This window comes from Epinephelus fuscoguttatus, linkage group LG14 (genome assembly GCF_011397635.1).
Source record: "Epinephelus fuscoguttatus linkage group LG14, E.fuscoguttatus.final_Chr_v1".
NCBI lineage: Eukaryota > Metazoa > Chordata > Actinopteri > Perciformes > Serranidae > Epinephelus > Epinephelus fuscoguttatus.
The window spans coordinates 7,940,126-7,962,697 of NC_064765.1; the positions used below are offsets into that span (position 1 = coordinate 7,940,126).

General features: G+C 40.0%; 1 protein-coding gene across 3 annotated transcripts in view; it reads left to right on the top strand.

Moving 5' to 3' along the window:
• The window catches only part of vps39 (VPS39 subunit of HOPS complex), a 47,515-nt gene that overhangs the window by 2,835 nt on the left and 22,108 nt on the right, over positions 1-22,572 (top strand). For 2 of the 3 annotated variants that reach the window (XM_049596620.1, XM_049596621.1), the window contains 12 exons: positions 1,755-1,797; positions 1,970-2,064; positions 4,048-4,146; positions 4,270-4,362; positions 6,515-6,698; positions 10,192-10,312; positions 11,842-11,962; positions 12,270-12,399; positions 14,005-14,147; positions 14,361-14,501; positions 16,572-16,713; positions 22,115-22,201. In XM_049596620.1, the coding sequence (XP_049452577.1) occupies positions 1,755-1,797; positions 1,970-2,064; positions 4,048-4,146; positions 4,270-4,362; positions 6,515-6,698; positions 10,192-10,312; positions 11,842-11,962; positions 12,270-12,399; positions 14,005-14,147; positions 14,361-14,501; positions 16,572-16,713; positions 22,115-22,201 (1,399 nt within the window). The remainder of the gene's footprint in view (positions 1-1,754; positions 1,798-1,969; positions 2,065-4,047; positions 4,147-4,269; positions 4,363-6,514; positions 6,699-10,191; positions 10,313-11,841; positions 11,963-12,269; positions 12,400-14,004; positions 14,148-14,360; positions 14,502-16,571; positions 16,714-22,114; positions 22,202-22,572) is intronic. The other variant, XM_049596622.1, reaches the window with a different exon arrangement.

A 22,572-nucleotide genomic window follows, 5' to 3' on the forward strand; every position in this document is an offset into this window, starting at 1 on the left:
ATTCAAAATTGAAGGCACACTGAACCAGCATGGCTACCACAGCATCCTGCAGCGACATGCCATCCCATCCGGTTTGCGTTTAGTTGGACGATCATTTATTTTTCAACAGGACAATGACCCCAAACACACCTCCAGGCTGTGTAAGGGCTATTTGACCAAGAAGGAGAGTGATGGAGTGCTGCGGCAGATGACCTGGCCTCCACAGTCACTGGACCTGAACCCAATCGAGATGGTTTGGGGTGAGCTGGACCGCAGAGTGAAGGCAAAGGGGCCAACAAGTGCTAAACACCTCTGGGAACTCCTTCAAGACTGTTGGAAAACCATTTCAGGTGACTACCTCTTGAAGCTCATGGAGAGAATGCCAAGAGTGTGCAAAGCAGTAATCAGAGCAAAGGGTGGCTATTTTGAAGAAACTAGAATATGAAACATGTTTTCAGTTATTTCACCTTTTTTTGTGAAGTACATAACTCCACATGTGTTCATTCATAGTTTTGATGCCTTCAGTGAGAATCTACAATGTAAATAGTCATGAAAATAAAGAAAACGCATTGAATGAGAAGGTGTGTCCAAACTTTTGGCCTGTACTGTAAATAAAATACTAAAATAGACAATGAAATAAATAAAATAAAAATATTAAAGTAGACATTAACATAAAATAAAGTAAAATAAAATATTAAAGTAGACATTAAAATAAAATAAAATAAAATAAAATAAGATAAAATATTAAAGTAGACAATCTGAAATATTTACAGTATACAATGAAATGGTTGTAGCATTATAAATGAAATGAGAATGAGTAGTTATATTGTTTGTTTTGTTTTATAAATGGCCAAATGAGTCCGATCATCAGAGGGAGGAGTTGTACAGTTTAATGGCCACAGGTAAGAATGACTTCCTGTGGCGCTCAGTGGTGCATTTAGGAGCAATCGGTCTCTGGCTGAAGGTGCTCCTCTGTTCGACCAGAGCGTTGTGGAGAGGGTGAGAGCCATGCTGAAGTACTCTCAGCTGCTAATGGCTAACTCACTCTTAAGGAATGAATTTGGGAGTTTCAAACAGTATTGATGTGACTGAGATGGCTCAGATCAACCTCCAAATTCAAGTCAAGTCAGCTCTATTTATATAGCACATTTCATGTGTCAAGCGTAACGTCAGTGTGCTTAAGATGCATCATAAATTACAAACATAAAATATGATATAAGATAATAAGGTATTACATTTATAAAAACAAGACTGATGACTAAAATGACTGAAAGCACCATGAGCTGATTCAGAGTTGATTTTAGGTACAATGGGTTGACCTTTATTTGATGATCTCTCTGGTGTGTACTCTGTGAGACATCTTATGCCTACCAATAGTGACAAGAACCCCAGGAAAAGGAGGGGTGGGGAAAAAATCTATTCTTAAATTGCATTGCAGTTCTCTCTTGGAAGATTATGTCCGGATGCAGAAAAGTCAGTAATCAAAAATTTAAAACCGAAGTCTCGACATCGTGATCACCTTTAACAATTTTGTAAGACCAGGCTGTATGTTCATTATGACTGAACCAATTGGATGGTCAAACGTAGCAGATGTAAATATGCATCTTCTTCAAATTCTAACTCATTACTGCTGTATTAATAAAAGATAATGAAAGTAAAATTAGTCACACAGTATGAAAAAAATAAATCATGTATAGAGATGAAAAATTTAGCTGCATCAAGATGAATATTTTGCTAAAACCTCTTTTGATTTGTGTTTCTTACTTTCTCTACAGCTTTATGTCGTCTCACAGTACAAAATTCTTGTCAGTCTTCTTGGTAAGTTTCCCTAATATTTAAATTATTCCAATATAAAACATCTTGCTCGTTAGTCTTCATCTGTTTATTGTTGAACCGTTTCACCTTTGAAACTGCAGCTCTTTTTGTGTCAAAGCACAACATTCATCTTCATTATCTTATCAGACATAGAGTAATCTCTTTTCTCTGGCAGAGAACAACATCCACGTCCATGACCTCCTGACCTTCCAGCAGATCACTGTGGTGTCCAAAGCCAAAGGAGCCACGCTCTTCGCCTGTGACCTGCAGGTCAGTTACAGTCAGACGTGTTTAACTGTATACTGCTGCACTCATACTCATGCATTTGTATTGCTTCCCGTTCTGAATCTTTAAAGTGAGAGCATTTTTCACTTGTGCGGTATATACAGTACTACAGTCATTAGGCAGGGCATCATTAAAGAAGTTATGATTCAAGTACCCTTAAAGCTGTGTTTCCATCAAAAATGTTCAGTACAGTACCTGTAGAACCAGCGTGTAACCTGTACAGACATGTACCTAAACCCTACATCTTTCGTTTTCACTGTACTGCAGAGTACAGATAGTACTCTTAAATGTAGGCAGGGTTGTTGTCAATCACTACTCTATTCAGCTTTTTCTTTATTTCTTCTTCACGGCCGATACAGAGGAATATCTGCACCTTATTGATCGTCCACAAAACGGGGCTGCGCGCCAACATTTTCAGAACAAAACTGTTCATACAATCCACAACAGACAAGGTGTTCCCAGGCCAGATGAGATATATAATCCCTCCAGTGTGTTCTGGGTCTGCCCCGGGGCCTCCTACCAGTGGGACATACGCGACCTTCAGCGGGAGGCACCCAGGAGGCGTCCTGATCAGATGCCACCTCAACTGACCCCATTCGACACGCAGGAGCAGCGGTCCTGATGTCTGATGTCTCTGTACGATGTCTGTGCTCCTATCTCTAAGGCTGAGCCCAGCCACGCCACGGAGTCAAAAATTCATTTCGGCTGCTTGTATCCGCAGTCTCATTCTTTCGGTCACTACCCAGAGCTCATGATGATAGGTGAGGGTTGGGACGTAGATGGACTAGTAAATCGAAAGCTTTGCCTTCCAGCTCAGCTCTCTCTTCACCACGGCACAGTGCCCGCATCACTGCAGACGCCGCACCAAACCGCCAATCCATCTCACGCTCCATTCTACCCTCACTCGCGAACAAGACCTGAGATACTTGAACTCCCTCGCTTGAGGCAGTAACTCTCCATGGCCTCACATTTGGAGGTGCTGACTCTCATCCCGACCACTTCACACTCGGCTGCCACCCGCCCCAGTGCATGCTGGAGGTCATGGTGTGATGAAGCCAACAGAACCACATCACACTGTGAAAACCAGAGTTGCAGTTCTGAGGTCATCAAACCGGACCCTTTCTTAACCCTGGCTGCACCTTGAGATCCTGTCCATGAATATCACAAGACGTGCAGTGCAGTCATACTTTATAACGTTTTGGTGGCATCTCAACACGTTGACATGCCAACTCTGTCAAATACACCATGCTCGACTTCTCCTCAGCTGCTGCTGTAGGCGGCAAATCACATGCTGTATTAAGCTGAAGAACACTTGCTACGATTGGCTGCAAGGAAAACCGTATAGATAGTCATGTTTTTCTAGATCTGGGCACGAGAAGGATCAAATGTGTTTGTTTCACTTTTGCATGTCTAGACAGATTTACTACAGCTTATGTCCAGTATATATTACTTATTACAGTGTTAATAATAATGCAGACTGTTTCCTGGAGCTCACTGTTGTCTTTCAGCCCTTTTAATGTACATTTTCTACATTCCATTCTGCCCTTTCTTCATAATTAATTTCAGTGCAGTTAGAAAAAAAGAGACTTAAAGGATTAAGATAGGAAATACATTGTGTTGAACATTTTAGTAATGCTTTAGTAGCGCTTGAATTAACAAAAGCAAATAAAGAGGAGGCATAAGAGTAGGTACAATCCCATAAAATGCAGATTTGCTTTTCCTCAGCTGAGTAAGCACACTGCAGAAAAGAAGAGACATTAAGATGTCAATACAGCAGTACGTTTTAAAAATGTTCAGCATTAAAACACCAAAAAAAACTGGTACAGTTCCCACACAATCTTATGGCACAGTCAAAGACAGTCATAACTATGATTTTTTTTCCGCCTTTTGTGTCTATATTTTTTGTTGTACTCATATTTTCCCTGATTTAAAGTCATGACTTGTATATTCTGTCTCTTGTGTCCTCAGCAAACCAGCACAGGAGAGGAAAGGCTGAGAATGTGTGTCGCAGTGAAGAAGAAACTCCAGCTGTATTACTGGAAGGACAGAGAGTTCCACGAGCTGCAGGTAAAATAAAGTCTATTTGAGCTCGTGTGACTCACTGCAGTATGATCCAGGTTTAGAGGTTTGTTTTTTTTACCCATCCATTGACACATTTAATCATCCTAATGTTTTCTTTTTGTCTGTCAGGGGGACTTTGGTGCACCAGATATTCCAAAGTCCATGGCTTGGTGTGAAAACTCCATATGTGTCGGTTTCAAACGAGACTATTACCTCATTCGGGTATGTGCTACATGAAAGGATAACACTAAGCTTTTTACACTCAGCTTCTCTTATCTGTAGCAACCTGCAACTTAACTCCACCCATAATCCTTTCAATATAAAAAACTCATCCCTCAGAGTCTCTCTTAGACATCCAAGAAGTCTGTGAAAGGGTTGTAGTGTGTTCTTTAGTGGTGAGAGCGGGTTTTAAAGTATCAAAACATCCAGAGAAACCACTTAAACCACTCCAGCAGCTTAATTCACTTCTCTACAGCTTATCTGTACGCTCAGTTTGTTCTTAACCATCATATTATTTCCAGAATATTGCTCAAAACAAAAAATAAGTCTTCTGTGGTTCATGTGCAGCCTTTGGGAACAGACTTGACTCTGTCATGACTCTTGCATGAACTGGCTTGAATCTTTTATTCTTTCTGAAGAATGAAATTACAAACATTTTGCAGGGACCATTCAAACAGGTTTTGAAAGGACTATCACTTTCATCTTTCCAAATTAGCTGGATTTATTTTAAAAACATGGGATGAAGGCAATGAGCAATGAAAGATAACCCCCAAAAATTAGCAAGAAATAAGTAAAAAAAAAAAAAAAGAGAGACAGAGAGAGAAACAGAGAGAAAGAGAAAAAATTAAAAACAAGAAAATTAGTAATAATAGGAAAATTAAAAACAAGAACAGTAGTTTTTTAAAAAAAAAAGGAAAATTAAAAACAAGAAAATTAGTTAAAAAAAGGAAAATTAAAAACAAGGAAATTAGTAAAAATAGGAAAATTAAAAACAAGAAAATTAGTAAAAAAAAAATAATAATAATAATAAAAATAAATAAATAAAAAAAATAAGAAAATTCATAAAAAGTAGGAAAATTAAAAACAAGAAAATTAGTTAAAAAAAAAAAACAACAACAACAACACAGGAAATGACCTGGATTCAAAGAGTACTTAGTAATTTTGTAACTTAATTTTAAAAATGTAACAATACTACTACTACTACTAATAATAATAATAATAATAAATATAAATAAAGTTTTTTCTATTATTTTTTAAAATAATTTTCTTCAATTTATGGGACATTTTTTACCAAGTTGCTCATTTCCTTTATTCCCATGTTTTTTTTTTTAAGAAATTGCACCATTTTTCGAGGGTTCAAAGGTTTACATACTTGCGAAAGGCAACATAAAGCAGCACAAGAAAAGTGATGTCACTTCAGGTTTCAAACGGTTAAAGGAGAACCCACAAAATGACCACTTGTATCACAGTTACTAACCACATGTTACCTTTAACTCGACAGGTAAACTTTGTTTTTCTCACATGGCTCCACGGTGAACGAAGAATCCAAAAAAAGGCTAAAAGTAAATTGGGACCTCATTGAACAACAGCAAAACTATATCAAAACATCTGTTCATAAATTCTCAAGCAAGCCGTGCCGTATAATCCACGTCTCATTTATCCAGTCATATGCTCAGTGCTTCCCAAACATATGAACGTTTTGCTAAAACAGATTTTAAACAGCTCACTACGATCGGTCTCATGCATGGCTACTTGGCATGCTGCTCATAGGCAGAAGTCTTTTACATTTCAGTGTTACAGAGAAAGTGTGTGTCTTCTGGGAAGTACTGAGCGTACAGCTGGATAAATGAGACTTAGATTATATTGTATGAGTTGTGTGAGAGTTTGTGAGTGGATGTTTTGATAAAGTTTTGCTGTCGTGGACTCTGATTATTTTAATATATGAAGAACGTTCGCCTTTTTTGGATTCTGTGTTCACCGAGGGGGCAGAGGAGAAAAACAAAATTATCCTCACAAATTCAAGGTAACAGGCGCTGAGTAATTGATATACAAATGATCACTTTGCGGTTGAAGTGCTCTATTAAAATCATCTTTTTATACCACTTCTTAAAAGTTTGGAAGCAGGCTGTTGTATAATTAGTTCCCATCTGTTTTGTTGTCCTTGAATTTGTGTTTATTTTGGGCTTCTCACTTTCTCCTGTTATTTTTATTATGAACTAATGTTTGGTAGTGTTATTGCCAGTCTAATCAGCTTCTCTTTAAAGTTGTTTTATTGTTTGTCTAACGCACTGCATAAATGACCTTGTAGGCGAAGTTTGTAAGATGTTTTTAATAGATTCTTCTGGCTCACTCAAACCGTCTCCCTGTCAATCAGATGGATGGCCGTGGCTCCATCAAGGAGCTTTTCCCCACGGGGAAACAGTTGGAGCCTTTGGTTGCACCGCTGGCTGATGGGAAGGTGGCTGTTGGCCAGGATGACTTAACTGTAGTGCTAAATGAAGAGGGCATTTGCACCCAGAAGTGTGCCCTGAACTGGACAGACATCCCTATAGCTATGGGTAAGACAGAGACATTTTCATATTCACTGTTTCTGCTGTTCTATTTCTACTTTTATGTAAAACAAGCAACTATATACCCAGCCCAAATCGCTGCTTCTATTGTTTTAATGACTCCCGATGTCTCTGCTGGAGTTAACTTGCATTCGATATTGATAGGAACTGACAGCAAAGTCAAAAGGACACACACATGCTGAGATACAAGAGCCAAAAATCCTTCCTCAGCTCTCTAAGTGGGTTGGTCTGCCAGATAATACAAAAGATGTTTTGCCAAAATGTGTCACCCCCTGCCAGTCGATTTCACTCAAGGAAAAACAAAATCATGTTACTTTTTATTTCTCTTGTTTTGTTTTCTTAACACACTTTCTAAATAGTAAAACCTTTACACATTAACAGACATATTTTGTTAGAGTTTATCTGTATCTACAGTATGCAGGTATTGATTTGCTGAAGATGATGGGCCTTGTTTAAACGATCTGTATCACATGGTCTAAAGTGCATAGTGTCCAACTCCACTTTTGCTAAACAGCGCAAAATCTGGGCGCAAAGTAAGAGTGTTTTTCCCCCATTGCCTTGAAAACCCTGATGCACCTGCAGCTGACATATTGCTGTTTCCATGATCGATGCGGTAAATTGGAGAAGCTGCTGAGAGTTATGCAGTAGGAGCACTGATGTCACAGCAGAAAATATGGTGCGATATTAAAAGCAGCAGAACAAAGAACTGTAGTTAGAAACCTGACAGAAGAAACAGAAATAAACTGGCAGGCATTCTCTTTTCCCTCCACTATCTACATGTTACCGTTTCCAGATTCACCTCTAAGATTATTAAATTATCAAAAATAGAAAAATGGCTGTGCACAGCCAAAATCAAGGTGCTGGTACTGTGGCAAAAGTATAAACGTGTAAAGAAAAAAAACACATATGTTGTGGCTACATACCGCACACCAGACAGGACTTTGAAAGAGGATTAAGGATTTAATAGAGCAACGCGTTTCGCTTGCAGCTTTATAATGAGCCTGATGAAGCCACAACATATGTGTTTTTTTTTTCTTTACACGATTATTAAATTACGTTTGTCTTTTACATCAATTAATGTTGAATTACACAATGATATGTGGCTGTTAATGTTTTTTTGTGGCTTTTTCTTTTGCAAGAGCACTGTCGCTGCATCCTGAGCGCAGCCCAACATGACTGTGATTGGTTTAAAGAAACAAAAACAAGTGTTTTTTTCCTCCGATAGCAGAGAGAAAATCAGGGATTCCAGACCTTTCTCTAGCACTCACACAGCACTGTGAAGTAAGGTCTGGCCACACGAAACTACTGTGTGTGTACTTTGTGAACACGTCTATATAGGTACATGTTACTGCCTGAATAATGAGCCCTTTAAACAGCAGGAAAACACTGCGCCATTCTGACATAAAACCAGGTTCCTGTTGGTCAATGTCGCAAGCGTTTTCTGCTGCCTCAATATATCAACACACCAACAAGTGCCTGCCCACGCCTCATTGTAAGACCTACACGCCCATTTGCGCACAGATGGGCACAAGCTATGTGCCCAATGTGGGCGCTGGCCATGAAATGACACCTGCATCAGAATGAAACTAGCAGTGACAGTTGCGCTGCACTGTGTGCCACTTTGCCAGATGCCTATGATAATAACCCTTCTGCACTGGAAAGAGAAAAACCTCAATGATGAAACGAGGAAACACCATAAGGAGAAACAGGTTTTCAGCATTTTGGCACATCGGCATGGAAAACAAGCTGCTGTGGAGAGCTCAGTTATGGTGGTTGATTACAGTGAATGGTGTAAAATGTACCCTTTTCAGGACACATGCTGGTTTTTGTCACAGTCACCGCCTAAAATATCACAATTGAAACTGTTTGAGCACGAGTGTGAGAATAATCTGAGGCGAACCTTCCTCTTTTACCATCATTTGATAGAAGTTTCAGTTCTGTTCTGTTGATCGTGTGTCAATCTGTTGAATTATATGAAGCTCACTGTGTCTGTACGAAGTCTTCATTATATTGCTATTTGATTTAAATGTGTGTGTACTATATGTTGACTCTGCCTGTGCCTGTAATAGTACAGTTTGTTCTCGTCTTGTCACACCAATCGTTTTAATATCCAGTAACTGCAATGTGGTCAAACCTGCTCAACACCTGACGAAGCGCTTGGCCTAAATATTGCCATTGTCATCTGCTGTCTGTCTCTTCTTTCCTCTTCCTCAAGCTTTCCTTCCCCTCCCCAGACTCTTTCTTTCCACTCCGTCTGAGCTGTGCTGCTGTTTTCCACATGTCAAAAGAGGATATAATTTTAGATATTTTACCCCGTGACTAAGACACAGCAGATCTGGGTTACTAATGAGCTTTGTGACAGAAGCGATGCAGATGAGCTCTCGCGTCATCTGAAAGGTTCCTCTTTCTGTGCTCATCAGAATGCAGACAGGAACAATATGAAGGGGAAATGAAGCCTCCAAGCGGTGGTTTCATACAGTTTGCAATTTCCTTGTTTTGATATGGTCAACATTGAGGCTTTGGCATGCACCAGCACAGGATGAGTGCCGGTCAGTTTAAAATGCATCTAACTGACCATCCTAACTGTTCGTGGCTGGAGCAGAGGACCTTGGCTCTGCCCTGTGGGCGCAGTCCATCCCAAATCTAGAGTCCAACCTCATGCTGGTTTAGATCACTGTCTCCTGCTGGATTTCCTGCCCCATTAGCCTCAAGGTCTCCTCTCCATAGTCACAACTGAGGCACCTTTTCTCAAGACAGAGAGTTTAGGTTGGAAAGTCTTTTAACTGATGACTAGATCGACAGAAAAGTAAGGGGCGGGAATTTGTCTTCAGCTCACCAAACACAAAAGACAACACTGAAAAAAGCAAATAATCAGTAGGACAAGCATATGAAGTCATTACAAAACACTTAAGAACATTAAATCAGCTCATTGTGTGTAGTCACTTTGTTGAATGAAGGATACTGATGGCAGTGGGGATGACGGACTTCTTGAATACATTTTTGGTTGCCGCAGGGACTCTCCCGAATTCAAGAGCTCAGACTGGCTGAAGAGAGGATGGGGGCTATCTGCCAAGATATGCCTCGCTTTCCTCTTTGTCCTTTGGCTTTTGTGGCTTGCCAACAGTTTTACTTGACATTGTCACAGTCCTAGAGAGTTTGTTCTTGAATGTGCAGACTCAACCAGGCAGGAAAATGAAAAACTAAAACACTCTCAACCATAGTTTTGTACACTAATTCTAAAACCTGCTGACTAACACCAAGGCCACTGAGTTTCCTAAGAAGATAAAGTCGCTGTGAGCATCTCTTGAAATTATACTTAGTATTTCCAGAGAAGCTCACATGGGAGTCCAGAAATACTCTTGATCGGACAAAACAATTTAAAAACGTCACCTCGACAATTTGAAGATGTTTATACTTGTGGCAATTTGGTTTTAAACGATGAGCACACAATTTTTTACACTCCTGTCTTCTTTGTTCTCAGAGCACCAGCCTCCATACATCATAGCTGTTCTCCCTCGGTACGTGGAGATCCGGACCTTTGAGCCGAGGTTGCTGGTGCAGAGCGTGGAGCTGCAGAGACCTCGCTTCATCACCTCAGCAGGGTAAGATCTCATCAGTAAACTGAAATCTGTATAGGATTGGCAACTTACCCCTTGCAAAGGGACCTATACACACTTTCAAAATGCAGTTAGAACACCTAAATCTGACCAAACTAAAGCACAAACACATTTTGTGGACGTTAGGTGTTTACTTTTATCTATAAGTGCGACCTTTTACATCATTTCAGCTGCATTTTTGTACCTCATAAAGAATGTGAGAATAATGAATTATGTGTTACCATATAGAAGTGTCATGTTACAGCAACATAACTTATACTACTATCATGACAACTTATCATGTTATAATGACAAACATTTCTTGTTTTTATAATATATCAGACTTCATTTCAGTTATTACAAACTGCTCTGCTGAGTTTGAAATTGACTTTAAATGCTCAGAAAACTAGGTTCATGGTCTTCTCAAAAGCTCTCTCACAGTTTCTTGATGATTTTAGCATCTTCACTTGTGTACTTAGGTATGTGGATAGATGACACGCTTTCATTTAACATACATATTGCTACTCTAGTTAGGAAGCTTAAAGTGAAGACTGGCTTTTATTTTAGAAATAAGTTCTGTTTTACTTTCAGTGCTAAGAGAAAACTTGTGGAAGCTACTTTTCTGAGAGATTGATTACAGTGACATATTGTATATGTATGCAACCTCCTCCATTTTACGTAGCCTTGATTAGTGTACCATGCATCTCTGCATTTTATAACAAATGCAAAGTCACTTACTCATCACTGCATTCTTTATGATTTGGTGACCACTCGCAGACAACAGCACTGGTATATTTTTATCTATAAAGCAGTATTGGACAAACTTTCAGCCTACCTCTGCACCCTTCTGTGTGTCAGCTCTGGTAGTTATCAGCTACAGTCTAGTCTCGCCACCAGACAATCAGAGATCTCCGCCTTCTGATAGTCTGGGGACACTCCTTTCTAAAGTGTGTTTAACACACCGGAGAAAACGGCCGGCAACAAAGCAACGCCTCTTGCATTTTTGAAAAGTACACCCCTCCCGGAAATGTGCACTCCCCCTTTTCTCGTCTGCAAGGACACAAACACACAGAGAGCTTGAAAATGGATGCCAAGAGAGTTAACTCTGTTTTATCAAACATGTGCTCAGTCCACAAGATTGTGGAAATGAAGGACTTACAGCGATTTTGTTTTACAACTTTTAACGCAGTCGGACTATGTTTACGAGCACAAGAGTTCAGCGAGCCACCAAAGGACCGCCCTGCAGATTTACTATTGGTTCTGCAACATAGGGAGTTTTTGTAAACTCTGAAATTGTATCCGCCCATCTAAACACAAAATCAGGGAGAAAGACATCAGTCTTTAGTTAAGCAAGCGTCTCATGCATGGTGCTCTTGTACATCCTAACAAGAGCACCATGCATGATTAATCGTGCCCATCCTGGATTCTGTTTCTCATGATAGTGATACTGATAATGTCCGTTCCTCCTTACAAAGAAAACACTTTTGTTCCAACCTATTCTCTCTAATCTTGTTTTCTCCTCTTATCTTTCACAGGCAAAATATTGTGTATGTTGCCAGCAATCACTTTGTGTGGCGCCTGGTGCCCGTGTCAATCGCCAGCCAGATACGGCAGCTTCTTCAGGACAAGCAGTTCGAGCTGGCTCTGCAGCTGGCGGTAAGCAGCAGAACCACTCTCTTATTAATTCCTTAAGATTCAATTGATGCTGTAGCTCGGGGGATGGAACACTAAAATCACTTATCTTGATTAGGAGCAGTGCGTTGAAACAGTAAAATGTTCATGGCTCTATTGTCAGCTTATCTGGCTATCTACTGTAGCTTTCCAGGGGCTCTTTGAAGAATAAAAAAGGCCATTCATGTGGGGTTCACATTCTTGGAAAGCAAGCATTCTGAGAATAAACCCAAAGGCATTTTGCTGTATCATAATGAAATTTTTGCTTTTCTGTTCTTTTTATTTTTGCCAGAAGATGAAGGATGATTCAGATGGTGATAAGAAGCAGCAGATACATCACATCCAGAATCTCTATGCCTTCAATCTGTTTTGTCAGAAGAGATTTGATGACTCCATGCAGGTGTTTGCCAAGCTTGGCACAGGTAGGTCTCTACTCCCAACAAGTTCCCAGACGGTTCAGGCCAGATTTGTAAGACAGAGTCAGACTTTGAGCTGTTTGTATGTGATGCAATGTTGTTGTTTTTTTAAGTGGAAACAGACCTTTTTTACCCCCATACCCAAGTGGTATTATTGTTGGCACCACTGTTGCAGAGACAACCGGATCAGAGCCCAGCAACTAGCACAGTTTCCACAGTTACTTCAGTCGTTCACCTGTCCACCATTTGCCCTACTGGGGAAAGTAATGTAGCCAAGGGTTATGAGTTGCATCTATACTTTTGAGGGTAGTTATTTAATAAGCAGTGATGTGGCCTTGACTTCAAAGACTAGAGGCTTACTTGTGACTTGCAAAACAATTTCTTGCACCCACGTCTGGTAAAAACAATTGTCCATTGTCTGCACTAAGACGACAAACTCTTCATTGCTTCCCACATTGTTGATGGCAGCACGTTGCAGCTTCACTCCTTCCTTTCTCACCTTTCACAACAAAAGCTTAAGACATATAAACTGCATCACTGATAACTCGAGGGAACTTTATTTCATTCAGAACACATGGTCCAGTCATATAGGTTTTGATTTATTTTGACAAGGTGCAGCCCCTAATAGAGTTTCATGTTTGTTTGTTTGTTTGTTTGTTTCTCATACGACAAAGTGACCAATGTAATCTTGTCGACTAATGACCTTTCTGGTCGACTAACATTTGGTCGATTATTAGGGGGCGGCCCTAGTAACTGCACAGAACTTACCTGATACTCTTTGGTAACTAGGGATAGCTCCTGATAACTACCAGGGAAAACAAAAGTGCTATCCTCTTCCTGTTTTGGATGTTCAGTGGTTGACGCACATCCCTTGTGCCGTAAATCAAGCCTTCATTTATCTGAGGGATGGTACCTGGTGGCAGACACAGTTGCACAGTGAGAGTGAGGCTTATAGAGAACCAATTTAAACATAGATGGCATCTTTATTCTATAGCCATCACATTGTTCAATCAACATTTATTTCATAATGATAAGTTAAAGCACAAAACTTGTGTATTTCCACTTTAACCTGTAACATATGGCAGCTATGTACTACATAGGACAATTGCCCGTAGCTTAGACATGTGGAATATATTACAAAATATTTTGTACTGCTGTCAGCTTTGACAAGCAGGTTGGATTTGTCCCCATCTGATCAACCTCCCCCATCTTACTCTCATGAGCTACGTTTATGTTTTGGAGTCCATTTAAGGTGAATCTGGTCATGATTTATTCTGCCTATTTCTTTTCTTTCTGTCTTTTATTGCCCCCATTAGACATCTGGTGCTTATTGTGTATATTTATGGAAATGTTTTTATTCACATGTGATGAGGTCACATCTTGTGTGTGTGAGGATTTATTCCATAATGATGACAGACTTCCTCGCTCTAATGAGCTTTTGATTTCAGGTCTGTTCAGCCAAAAGATTTTTTATGGTATATGTTTTAGTAATGTTTTCTGTTGGTATTACGTCCGTAAATCACTTTTCCCTCCGAATCAAAGGCTACTAAACAAACTCAAGCGTCATATATGGAATACAGTGTGACAAATTTCCCCTCCTGTGTTCTGCAGATCCCACCCATGTGATCGGACTGTACCCAGACCTGCTCCCGTCAGACTACCGCAAGCAGCTGCACTATCCCAACCCTCTGCCTACTCTGTCTGGGGCAGAGCTGGAGAAGGCTCATCTCGCTCTCATCGATTATCTCACCCAGGTGTGTGTGTGTGTGTGTGTGTGTGTGTGTGTGTGTGTGTGTGTGTGTGTGTGTGTGTGATGTATAAATCTATAGAAGTGATACATTTGGTCAGATCCCACCTTGTAAAGGATTTAAGCTTTGAATGAGGCTCTGTTTTAAGGTATTATATGTAACATTTCGGCATTAAAATGTCTAAAAACAATCCACATTTTTTTCTCCTTTTCCTCACAGAAACGCAGCCATCTTGTGAAACAGCTGAATGACTCTGACCCTTCAACAACGTCTCCGCTCATGGAGGGCACGCCTACTATTAAGAGCCGCAAAAAACTGCTGCAGATCATCGACACCACCCTGCTGAAATGTTACCTGCACGTAAGTCCCACGTGATCGTTTCTTTTTTAATGCTTGTTGTAATTTAACGGTTGGAGACACTTCAGTCCAAACATTTAGGGTGAGATAGCAGGTTAGCAGTATATGCCACATAGAAGAAGTATATATCATCTGAAAGCTGGGAGTCTGTAGATTAATTTCAGCACTGTGTGTCAAGTTTTTCTAGTCATATTTCTGTAATAGGCATTGTGTTTTGGTTAGGCACCTATATAAACCTTTCAAGTTTAGAGTGTATACAGGCTTAGAACATAATGGAAGTATATGATGACCATTCCCATGCTCAATTATCTCTCGTTAGTTGTTGCAGCTATTTTTTGGCTCATACCATTTGTTACCCAGATTTTGTGCTAAATTTAAGCGTTTTTTTTTTTCACCGCTTGAGATTTGACAAAAATGGTCAAAAATCCCTCCATAATACCACATTAAGATACCAAGACCTTTAGGAACACCATAGAAAATTCCATGCTGCGATTCGGCATCAAAAACTTTTGACATTTGGAGATTTAGGAAAGAATTGCATTTTTCAGTGATAGGATGGCAGTCACTTCTGTTCTGGAAACTGTGAAGAACCCCTCATATTGTCAATACACCTATGAAAGCCATCCATCCTCTGAATGCCTGAGGTCTCTTGTTTGTGGCTGTAAAGTTTCAGGAGGCTGTGATTATCCTGGAGGTCCCTGGGGGTCTTATGACAATGAAATGACTTACTATGGGAACTAACATCATCACAAATTCATAAAACTGGGCTCAATAAATCCACAAGACTCTCAGGTTTCCAGTCATACCCAATATATGCAGTTTCAAGACTGTTTAGGGACCCCAGTATGCAAAAAAAAAACCTGCATGGGATTAGCATAAAGTGTGCAGGTCTGTATAGGGGAGACTCATGGGTGCCCATAAAATCCATTTTCATTCAGACATCTTAAACTGAGGGGTCAAGACTCACCTGTGAAAATGGCCATGCCAGTTTTTTCAGGAGCATTATTTAACCCCCTTCCCAACAAGCTCGCATGACGTGACGTCTTCCTGTTTCATGTGATACCACTAACTTCAGTTTAGCTTTAAACCTCAGCCAGCTATAGCCTCTGAAGAACATTAATGACGGCAGAGGACGCCAGCGTCCCCGTAGAGTGGAAGATTAATGCCACTCATGACTCATGTCATACGTTTTGATCAACCTGCAGCTGTCAGTGAATCTGTTCCAAATGTTTATATTTCATGAGAATAGTTACATCGGCTCTAATAGATCTGGCAGGGTTCACCGTCCACTTTCAGTAAATTGGTATGTTATCACATGAAAGTTATTCCAAGCACTCACAGAAATTGGCAGCAACACCAGGCAGTTAACTTTGCCTTACACGTAGTCAAATGAGTTCTGTGTTAGGCAGCTCATTGGCAGATTTACTTTGGAGTCACATTAAAAGTAGAGTCATCTAGGTGTAGCAGCTATATGTACGTGGGCCTGGTGTTTGATTCAGGGAAGTAGATGCCTGAGTAACAAAGCCAGACCTTCAGTTTACCAGGCAATCTGTGTGTCAAACCTCATCTATGGTAAAACATAAGTAATGTGTGTTGGAAGGAGGAATGAGATCACAGATGTAAGCAGCCAAAGTGAGTTTCTCGACAGGATTGTTTGGCTGTTTAAGGAGCTAAACAGTCTTCAAAGTCTTTCTGCCGCCCCTCTGTGTTTACACGAGCCAGTTCATGTGGCATCCAAGAAAAAGCCACCAGGTGCTTCCTTTTGGAGGTGTAATGAGTTTGATTTAATCAGAGGAACTCCAAGGGCAGACCTTGATCACACTGGAGGGATAACATAGAAGTGATTGGAGATCCTCAAAGACAATATGAGCTTTGGAGTGCCAACACCTGCACCTGATTATTCAAATGATAAACACACTATGAAGCAGAGAGGATGAACTAATCAGTGAAATTACCTGCCCTTGATGTCCTGGGTGAAAGACAACCTGGGCATTAAAGAGGTGAATTGATTAAAGTTTGGAAATGTGTGGTGTGCATGTTTTATAATTTGCTCTCATCCTCTCCCTCGTTCAGACCAACGTGGCCCTGGTGTCCCCCCTCCTTCGCCTGGAAAACAACCACTGCCACATCGAGGAGAGCGAGTATGTGCTGAAGAAGGCCCATAAATACAGCGAGCTCATTATTCTCTATGAGAAGAAGGGTCTGCACCAGAAAGGTAAGACTCTGCTTCCTGGTCATCCACCTGTCATGCAAGCCTGTTGATCATATCACAGTGTTTTATATAGTATTCATAAATTCAGACAAATCCTAAAGTCTCATCTGCAGAAATGAACTGTGTATAGTTATTGGAGCCTGAGTTTAAAGAGTAACTTCGGTATTTTTCAATCTGGTCCCTATTTTTCCATGTTTTTGTGTCTAAGTGACAAATGGAGACAGCTATTTTTGAAATTGATCCAGTGTTTAGCGAGAGCTCTGCAGCTGGCAGCGGCAAAATAGGCTGCAGTGTAACCATTTACAAGTGGACCAGATCAAAGGCCTTGTGCGAGAAAGTTGCTCTTTATTGGTCAGAATTTCCATGAGGGAAAAATCCAGGAAGTAAAGCAAATGTTGAAGAAGAGTACACTTGCAAGATAAATGTGACACTTTCTAATGTCACAGTGGAGGGACAACTACGCAGGTTGATTTTAGCGCTGCTCATCGTGGACTATATTGCTGTCATTGTTCATTTTAGTCAAACCATACAGTTTGAAAACGAGGCGCGGCTCCAACTAGAAAACAATGTTTTGATGCATTGGATGTGCTGAATGTGCATATTAAGGCAGTACAGGAGGAGGTGCACATTAATAATCCTCCAGGACTGTAACATGCTCATGTTTAACCCAAACAATGTGTCATGTGACTGTAGTTGGTTCAGATCGACCTCCTCAAGAAGGTCTTGGTCCGGTTCTTTTGGCGCACACTCGAGTATGATTGCTGTGTTCACAGCTGCCCAAACAAAAAGCACTAGGGGGGCAAACCAACTTGAGTTTGATTGAATCGAACCAAACAGGGCAGGTGTGAAAGCACCCTAAGTGTCTGACAACATTATGAAAAGGGTCCCTACAGAGATAGACCCACCAGACTACACTTAAATAAACAGTAATTTTAGCATTTATAGAGCAACCATATTTTCACTTCTTACAGGGTAAATTAAGAGTTTATTTCAACCAAACTAGAATTAGTGATTGTTGGAACAGTGAAAAGATGAACCAAGGTGGATTTTCTGAGTTTTATGGCGATTGCGGGGCTGTTTCTTTGTTAAACAAAAAGGATCTTACTCTTTAATAAAAAGGTCTATCTCTGTCAGGATCCTTTCTATAATGTTCTCAGACACTTTCAATACCAATCTGAGCCCGTCAGTGGCAAAAACAAACACTTTTAGTGGCATACATTAACAGTGCACGATTGCCCATTAACACATTGCAGCCTGTTTCGCCACTGCCGGCTGCAGCGGTCTCCTCAAATCTGGACCAATTTCAAAAACTGTTTCACATTAGTCACTTAGACACAAAACATGGGAAAATAGGGTCAAGGTTAAAAAAAAATGCCGAAGTTACCCTTTAATTATATGCACATCAAGTGCAGGGCTATCTATGAAAAGTTACAACTTACAACTTCACAACTGTGACTCAGTGATGAACTGATTAGTTTTTGGTGGTCATATGTGAAAGGTCAAGGTCTCCGTGACCTTGTCTGTCTCATTCTCGTGAATGTGATATCTCAAGAACAGCTTGAGAGAATTTCTTCAAATTTGGCACAAATGTCCTCATGGACTTGAACACAAAATCTTAACAATACCTTTAGGGAATTTCTTTTAATTTGACACAAACATCCACTTGGTTGGTTTAGATTTTCTGTACTGTTGAGGGGACAATGGTTGTGAAGCATCCATGTTTTCACCAACATGGGTGTAAACTGCAAAAGAAACTTGGCTCGTGCGTGGAGGCATACAACCGTTGGCCGTTAATTCTAGTTAAATATTTGATGTACTCTGAACTCTGAACTCTTACCCTTTGGGATTCATGTATTTTAGAGCAAGTATTCATTTTCTGCTGCTTGAATTGTTAATAGTTTTATCACCCTTGGCAAGTTGAAGATGAACCACAGTCTATTAGTAGATATTCATGTGGTTCTGAATACCATTTCTAAACAGTTTGTCCTGACGAAGATCAAACTGGGAATAAAAACATTGTCCACATAGATACATTTGTGGTTCAGAGTCATTGTGTCTCAGTTCACCCCAAATCAAAAACACATGTGTTTCCTCTTACCTGTAGTGCTATTTATCATTGTAGAGTGTTTTGGTGTGAGTTGCCAAGTGTTGGAAATGCCTTCTTTCAAATATGAACTATAAAATAAATGTTGCCTGCCAGCAGTTTAAGATCACGCTATTTTTATTCAATGCTAATCAAGATATTTTGTGCATTTTCGTGACACAAACAAAAGTGATCTGCTTTTCTTAAAGTGGACAGTTTATTTACAAAGTGATTTTTCCTTTTCAACCAGCCCTGTGTCAGAAACAGGATGCTTGATGCCACGTCCCTATTTGTGTATTTGTACTGAGCTGTGCTTCTCTGCAAAAACAGTTTGAATTCCATTTGATTATGGGTGATCTGGAGCGTAATAATTCCTTTGAAATGGTGGGGATTTATACACCTCCTTCAGCTGTCTTTGGCTTTCCTGGAAAACTGGCAGATATTTCGCTCTGTTGAGTTCAAGTGCAAGTTCAAATAGGCTTTTTTTGCATGAATGGGTAGCAGTCATTTTTAGCTGCATAAGCAAGTAGAGGGCACAACTTGTATTAAAAAAACATGACGGGGAGAAACGAGAAAATAGATTAAACAGAAGAGGATAAACCTGCAGTATAAGTTAACATTCAACCACATAGATTTGTCAAATAGAAAATATATCTCAAATTAAAACATGTAAATATATATGAAAAATAATCTCTATAATCTAATAGACATTTTATGAGTCACCTCCAGAAATACATGACCAACCCAACAAACTCCAACATCCTAATAAACCTTATTAATCTGATTTTATTCAGTGTGTAAAGAAAGAAATATCAGCTGTGGTTTTCGATCTCACCAGTGAAAAGCCACTGTGATCACTGCCATGTTGCTTGAAATGGGGCGGGTGTTTTTCTGCATCAAAAATGCCGCAAAGATTCCCTCCAGCATTTGACCTCGTTGTTTAAGAAACCTACTCTTCACAATACTGGGAATAAAAAACAGTTTTATTGTTTGGTTTTCTAGCAAATTCTCAATATTGTTTGAATCAAGAAACAAAGCTTGAACAATGGCTTGTTGTGCATGAAGTGTTGACACTGGCTTGCCAAAGGAATTTCAAATTAGCCTCACGAATCTTTAGTTCATACAAGACAATACTAGATGCAAGGTCTTTTTTCTCTGTGTGACTTTTGCTTGTTCGTCTACATATTTTCAAAATGTTGAATTAGATTTGAGTCATTTCTAGCAAGTCCTGTTTTCCTATAATTATGTTTTGTGTCACTTTAATTCACCACCTGACCTGGCATTTGGGAAAGAACAGTGAGTTTATCATATCTCCTGTTATGGCATGTGTTGGCGGCTGTTTTTGAACTTATTTGGAAGCCGCAATAAGTTTAAAAGAAATGGTGTGTGGCAAAAGGTTTATTGTATGACAGCTGCAGATACAAGTTATTGGATTAAGATTTTTACACATAACATTATCATATTTGATTGATCAAATTTATAAAATTTGTTGCATGGATAGAGATTAAACTACGCAGTGGGGCGCCTCAATAGCTCACCTGGTCGAGCATGAGCCCCATGTAAGGGCTATATCCCTTTCCAACCTGCGGCCCTTTGCTGCCTGTATTCCCCTCTCTCCCTGCTTTCATGTCTTTCATCTCTGCTATCTGATAAAGGAAGACAAGGCCAGAAAGAGTTATTTAGGAACTACTCCTTAAAAAAGAAACAACTACACAGCAGTGTATTAAGTAGCTAGAGGTAAACACTGACACAATATTGTTTTAATTTAACACTCTCATTTAGTCCTTTTACTTTAATGTTTAAAGTACATTTTGCTGTTGCTTTTATACTTTTACTTAAAGGAATGCTCCACCCTTAAAATAATCATTTGTACATCAGTTACTCAGTGTTACCTTGAATCAATGAAGAAAACGTTGTTTTTCTAGCATGCCTCCACAACATGCCTTCAGAATACCTCAGCATCAACAGTATCAACAGTATCGCACTCACAGGGAGCACTGGTGTGAAAGTGCGTGCATTTGACCCCTGGGGGAGCTCAGGCGTACGTGTGTACTCGGGATGCGCTACTCATAGGTGGAGGTGTTTTATATCGTAACTTTTCAGCAAAAATGCATGTGTTTCGGAAGTACTGTGTTTAGGACTGGATAGATGAGACTTGGATAATATTGCACGAGTTCTGTGAGTTTGTGAACAAATGTTTTGATGTGCTGTGGCTAAATGCAGCTTCCATACACTTCAATTCATGATGAGTGTTCACCTTTTTTGGATTCTCCAGTCATTGTGGAGGCATTTGAGAAAAAAATATTCCTTCATGAATTCAAGTTAACATGCAGTGAGTAATTGATATACAAATGGTTGGTGGTTCAATTATTCTTTTAAATAGAATTTTAAAAGCGGGACTTTTACTTGTTATGGAGTCTTTTTATAGAGTTGTATTGCTGCAGTCAGAGCTGCATTTCATTGAACCTTTTAAAGGAAACCCTCAATTTGTACTCAATTTGTTAACTTTGCAATGAAGATTCCTGTTTGATAAAACATTATTGAAGTGGGAAATTACTAGATAACTGGGATAACTGGATAATGACTGATATCAGAGTTCAATTTCATTCATCAAAACGTGGTTTATTTGTTGCAGGCCTCAACATGACAACAGAACACACAACAATAACACACAATGAAACATCTGTTCTCCATCTCACTTTCAAATTGGATATTGAGTTTGGGTTCTAGTATTTAAATGATGAATCACTTGATGCCAGATCTGTGTCAGCTTTTGTCAGTGGCTGCTTCATTATCTCCCAGTTCATATAGAAGAGCTATAGGATGCTGAATTGTTTCAGTATGTTTAAATTCAATAGGTACCAGTAATGTGTTTGTAACAAAGCTGTTCTCTGGGCGCAGCGTGGATTGGCTCTGTCAGGCTACACAGTTTATCTCAGAGGAGGTTTCTTCCATGCGGTGGACTCGTCATCCTCGTAGATCAGAGCTGTCTCAATGTTATTTGGTTTCTGGCGGCAGATTCTGGGCTGTTCTCGCCGCGAGCGCGGCTGGTTTTAATCACCCGGCTGCAATTTGTGCTTCTGATGTCATGCTGATCGAGCCTGCTCCTCTTTATCTCTGCCAATTCAAACCAGCTGTTCCCGTCCGCCAATTAACACCATGTACGCGCTCCATCCAGTTTCTGTTGGCGGTGGAGTTATGTAACAGGCTGCACACCACAGAGTCGATGACATCTTGCTACTTTCCATCACTCACACTAATCTCACATTTGCTCTCACTTGCCTCCCGTCACTTTTCCTCACCCTGTTTGCCCTCTCGCAGCTCTGCAGGTGCTGCTGGACCAGTCCACCAAGGCCAACTCTCCACTGAAGGGCCACGAGCGAACCGTGCAGTACCTCCAGAGACTGGGTAAGGATCACCGGCCAACTCAAGTCTGTTTTAACTTAGAGTGTCAAAGCTGTCATCTCGGCTAGATGTGGTGAATTTGTTGGTGTGATTTTGGGAAAGGCTCTGAGAAAACTTTCACCCTGATTGATTGTTGATGTTGGATGAAATGTATAGTCTGTTCAGTGTCATGGTCTGTAGTCTTCACATGTCTGGCACCGGCTAAATGAGACTTGAGGTCTGTGAATTGTTTAGATCTGTTTCAGTGATGCCAAGGTAAATTACTTAACAGATACTTGGCAGTTAAAGGTGCCATGTGTGAGTTTCTGTTAAAGTTTTAAATTAATTATGACACTGTGGTATAATGATTCTCTAATTACAATGTCTCCTGTAGA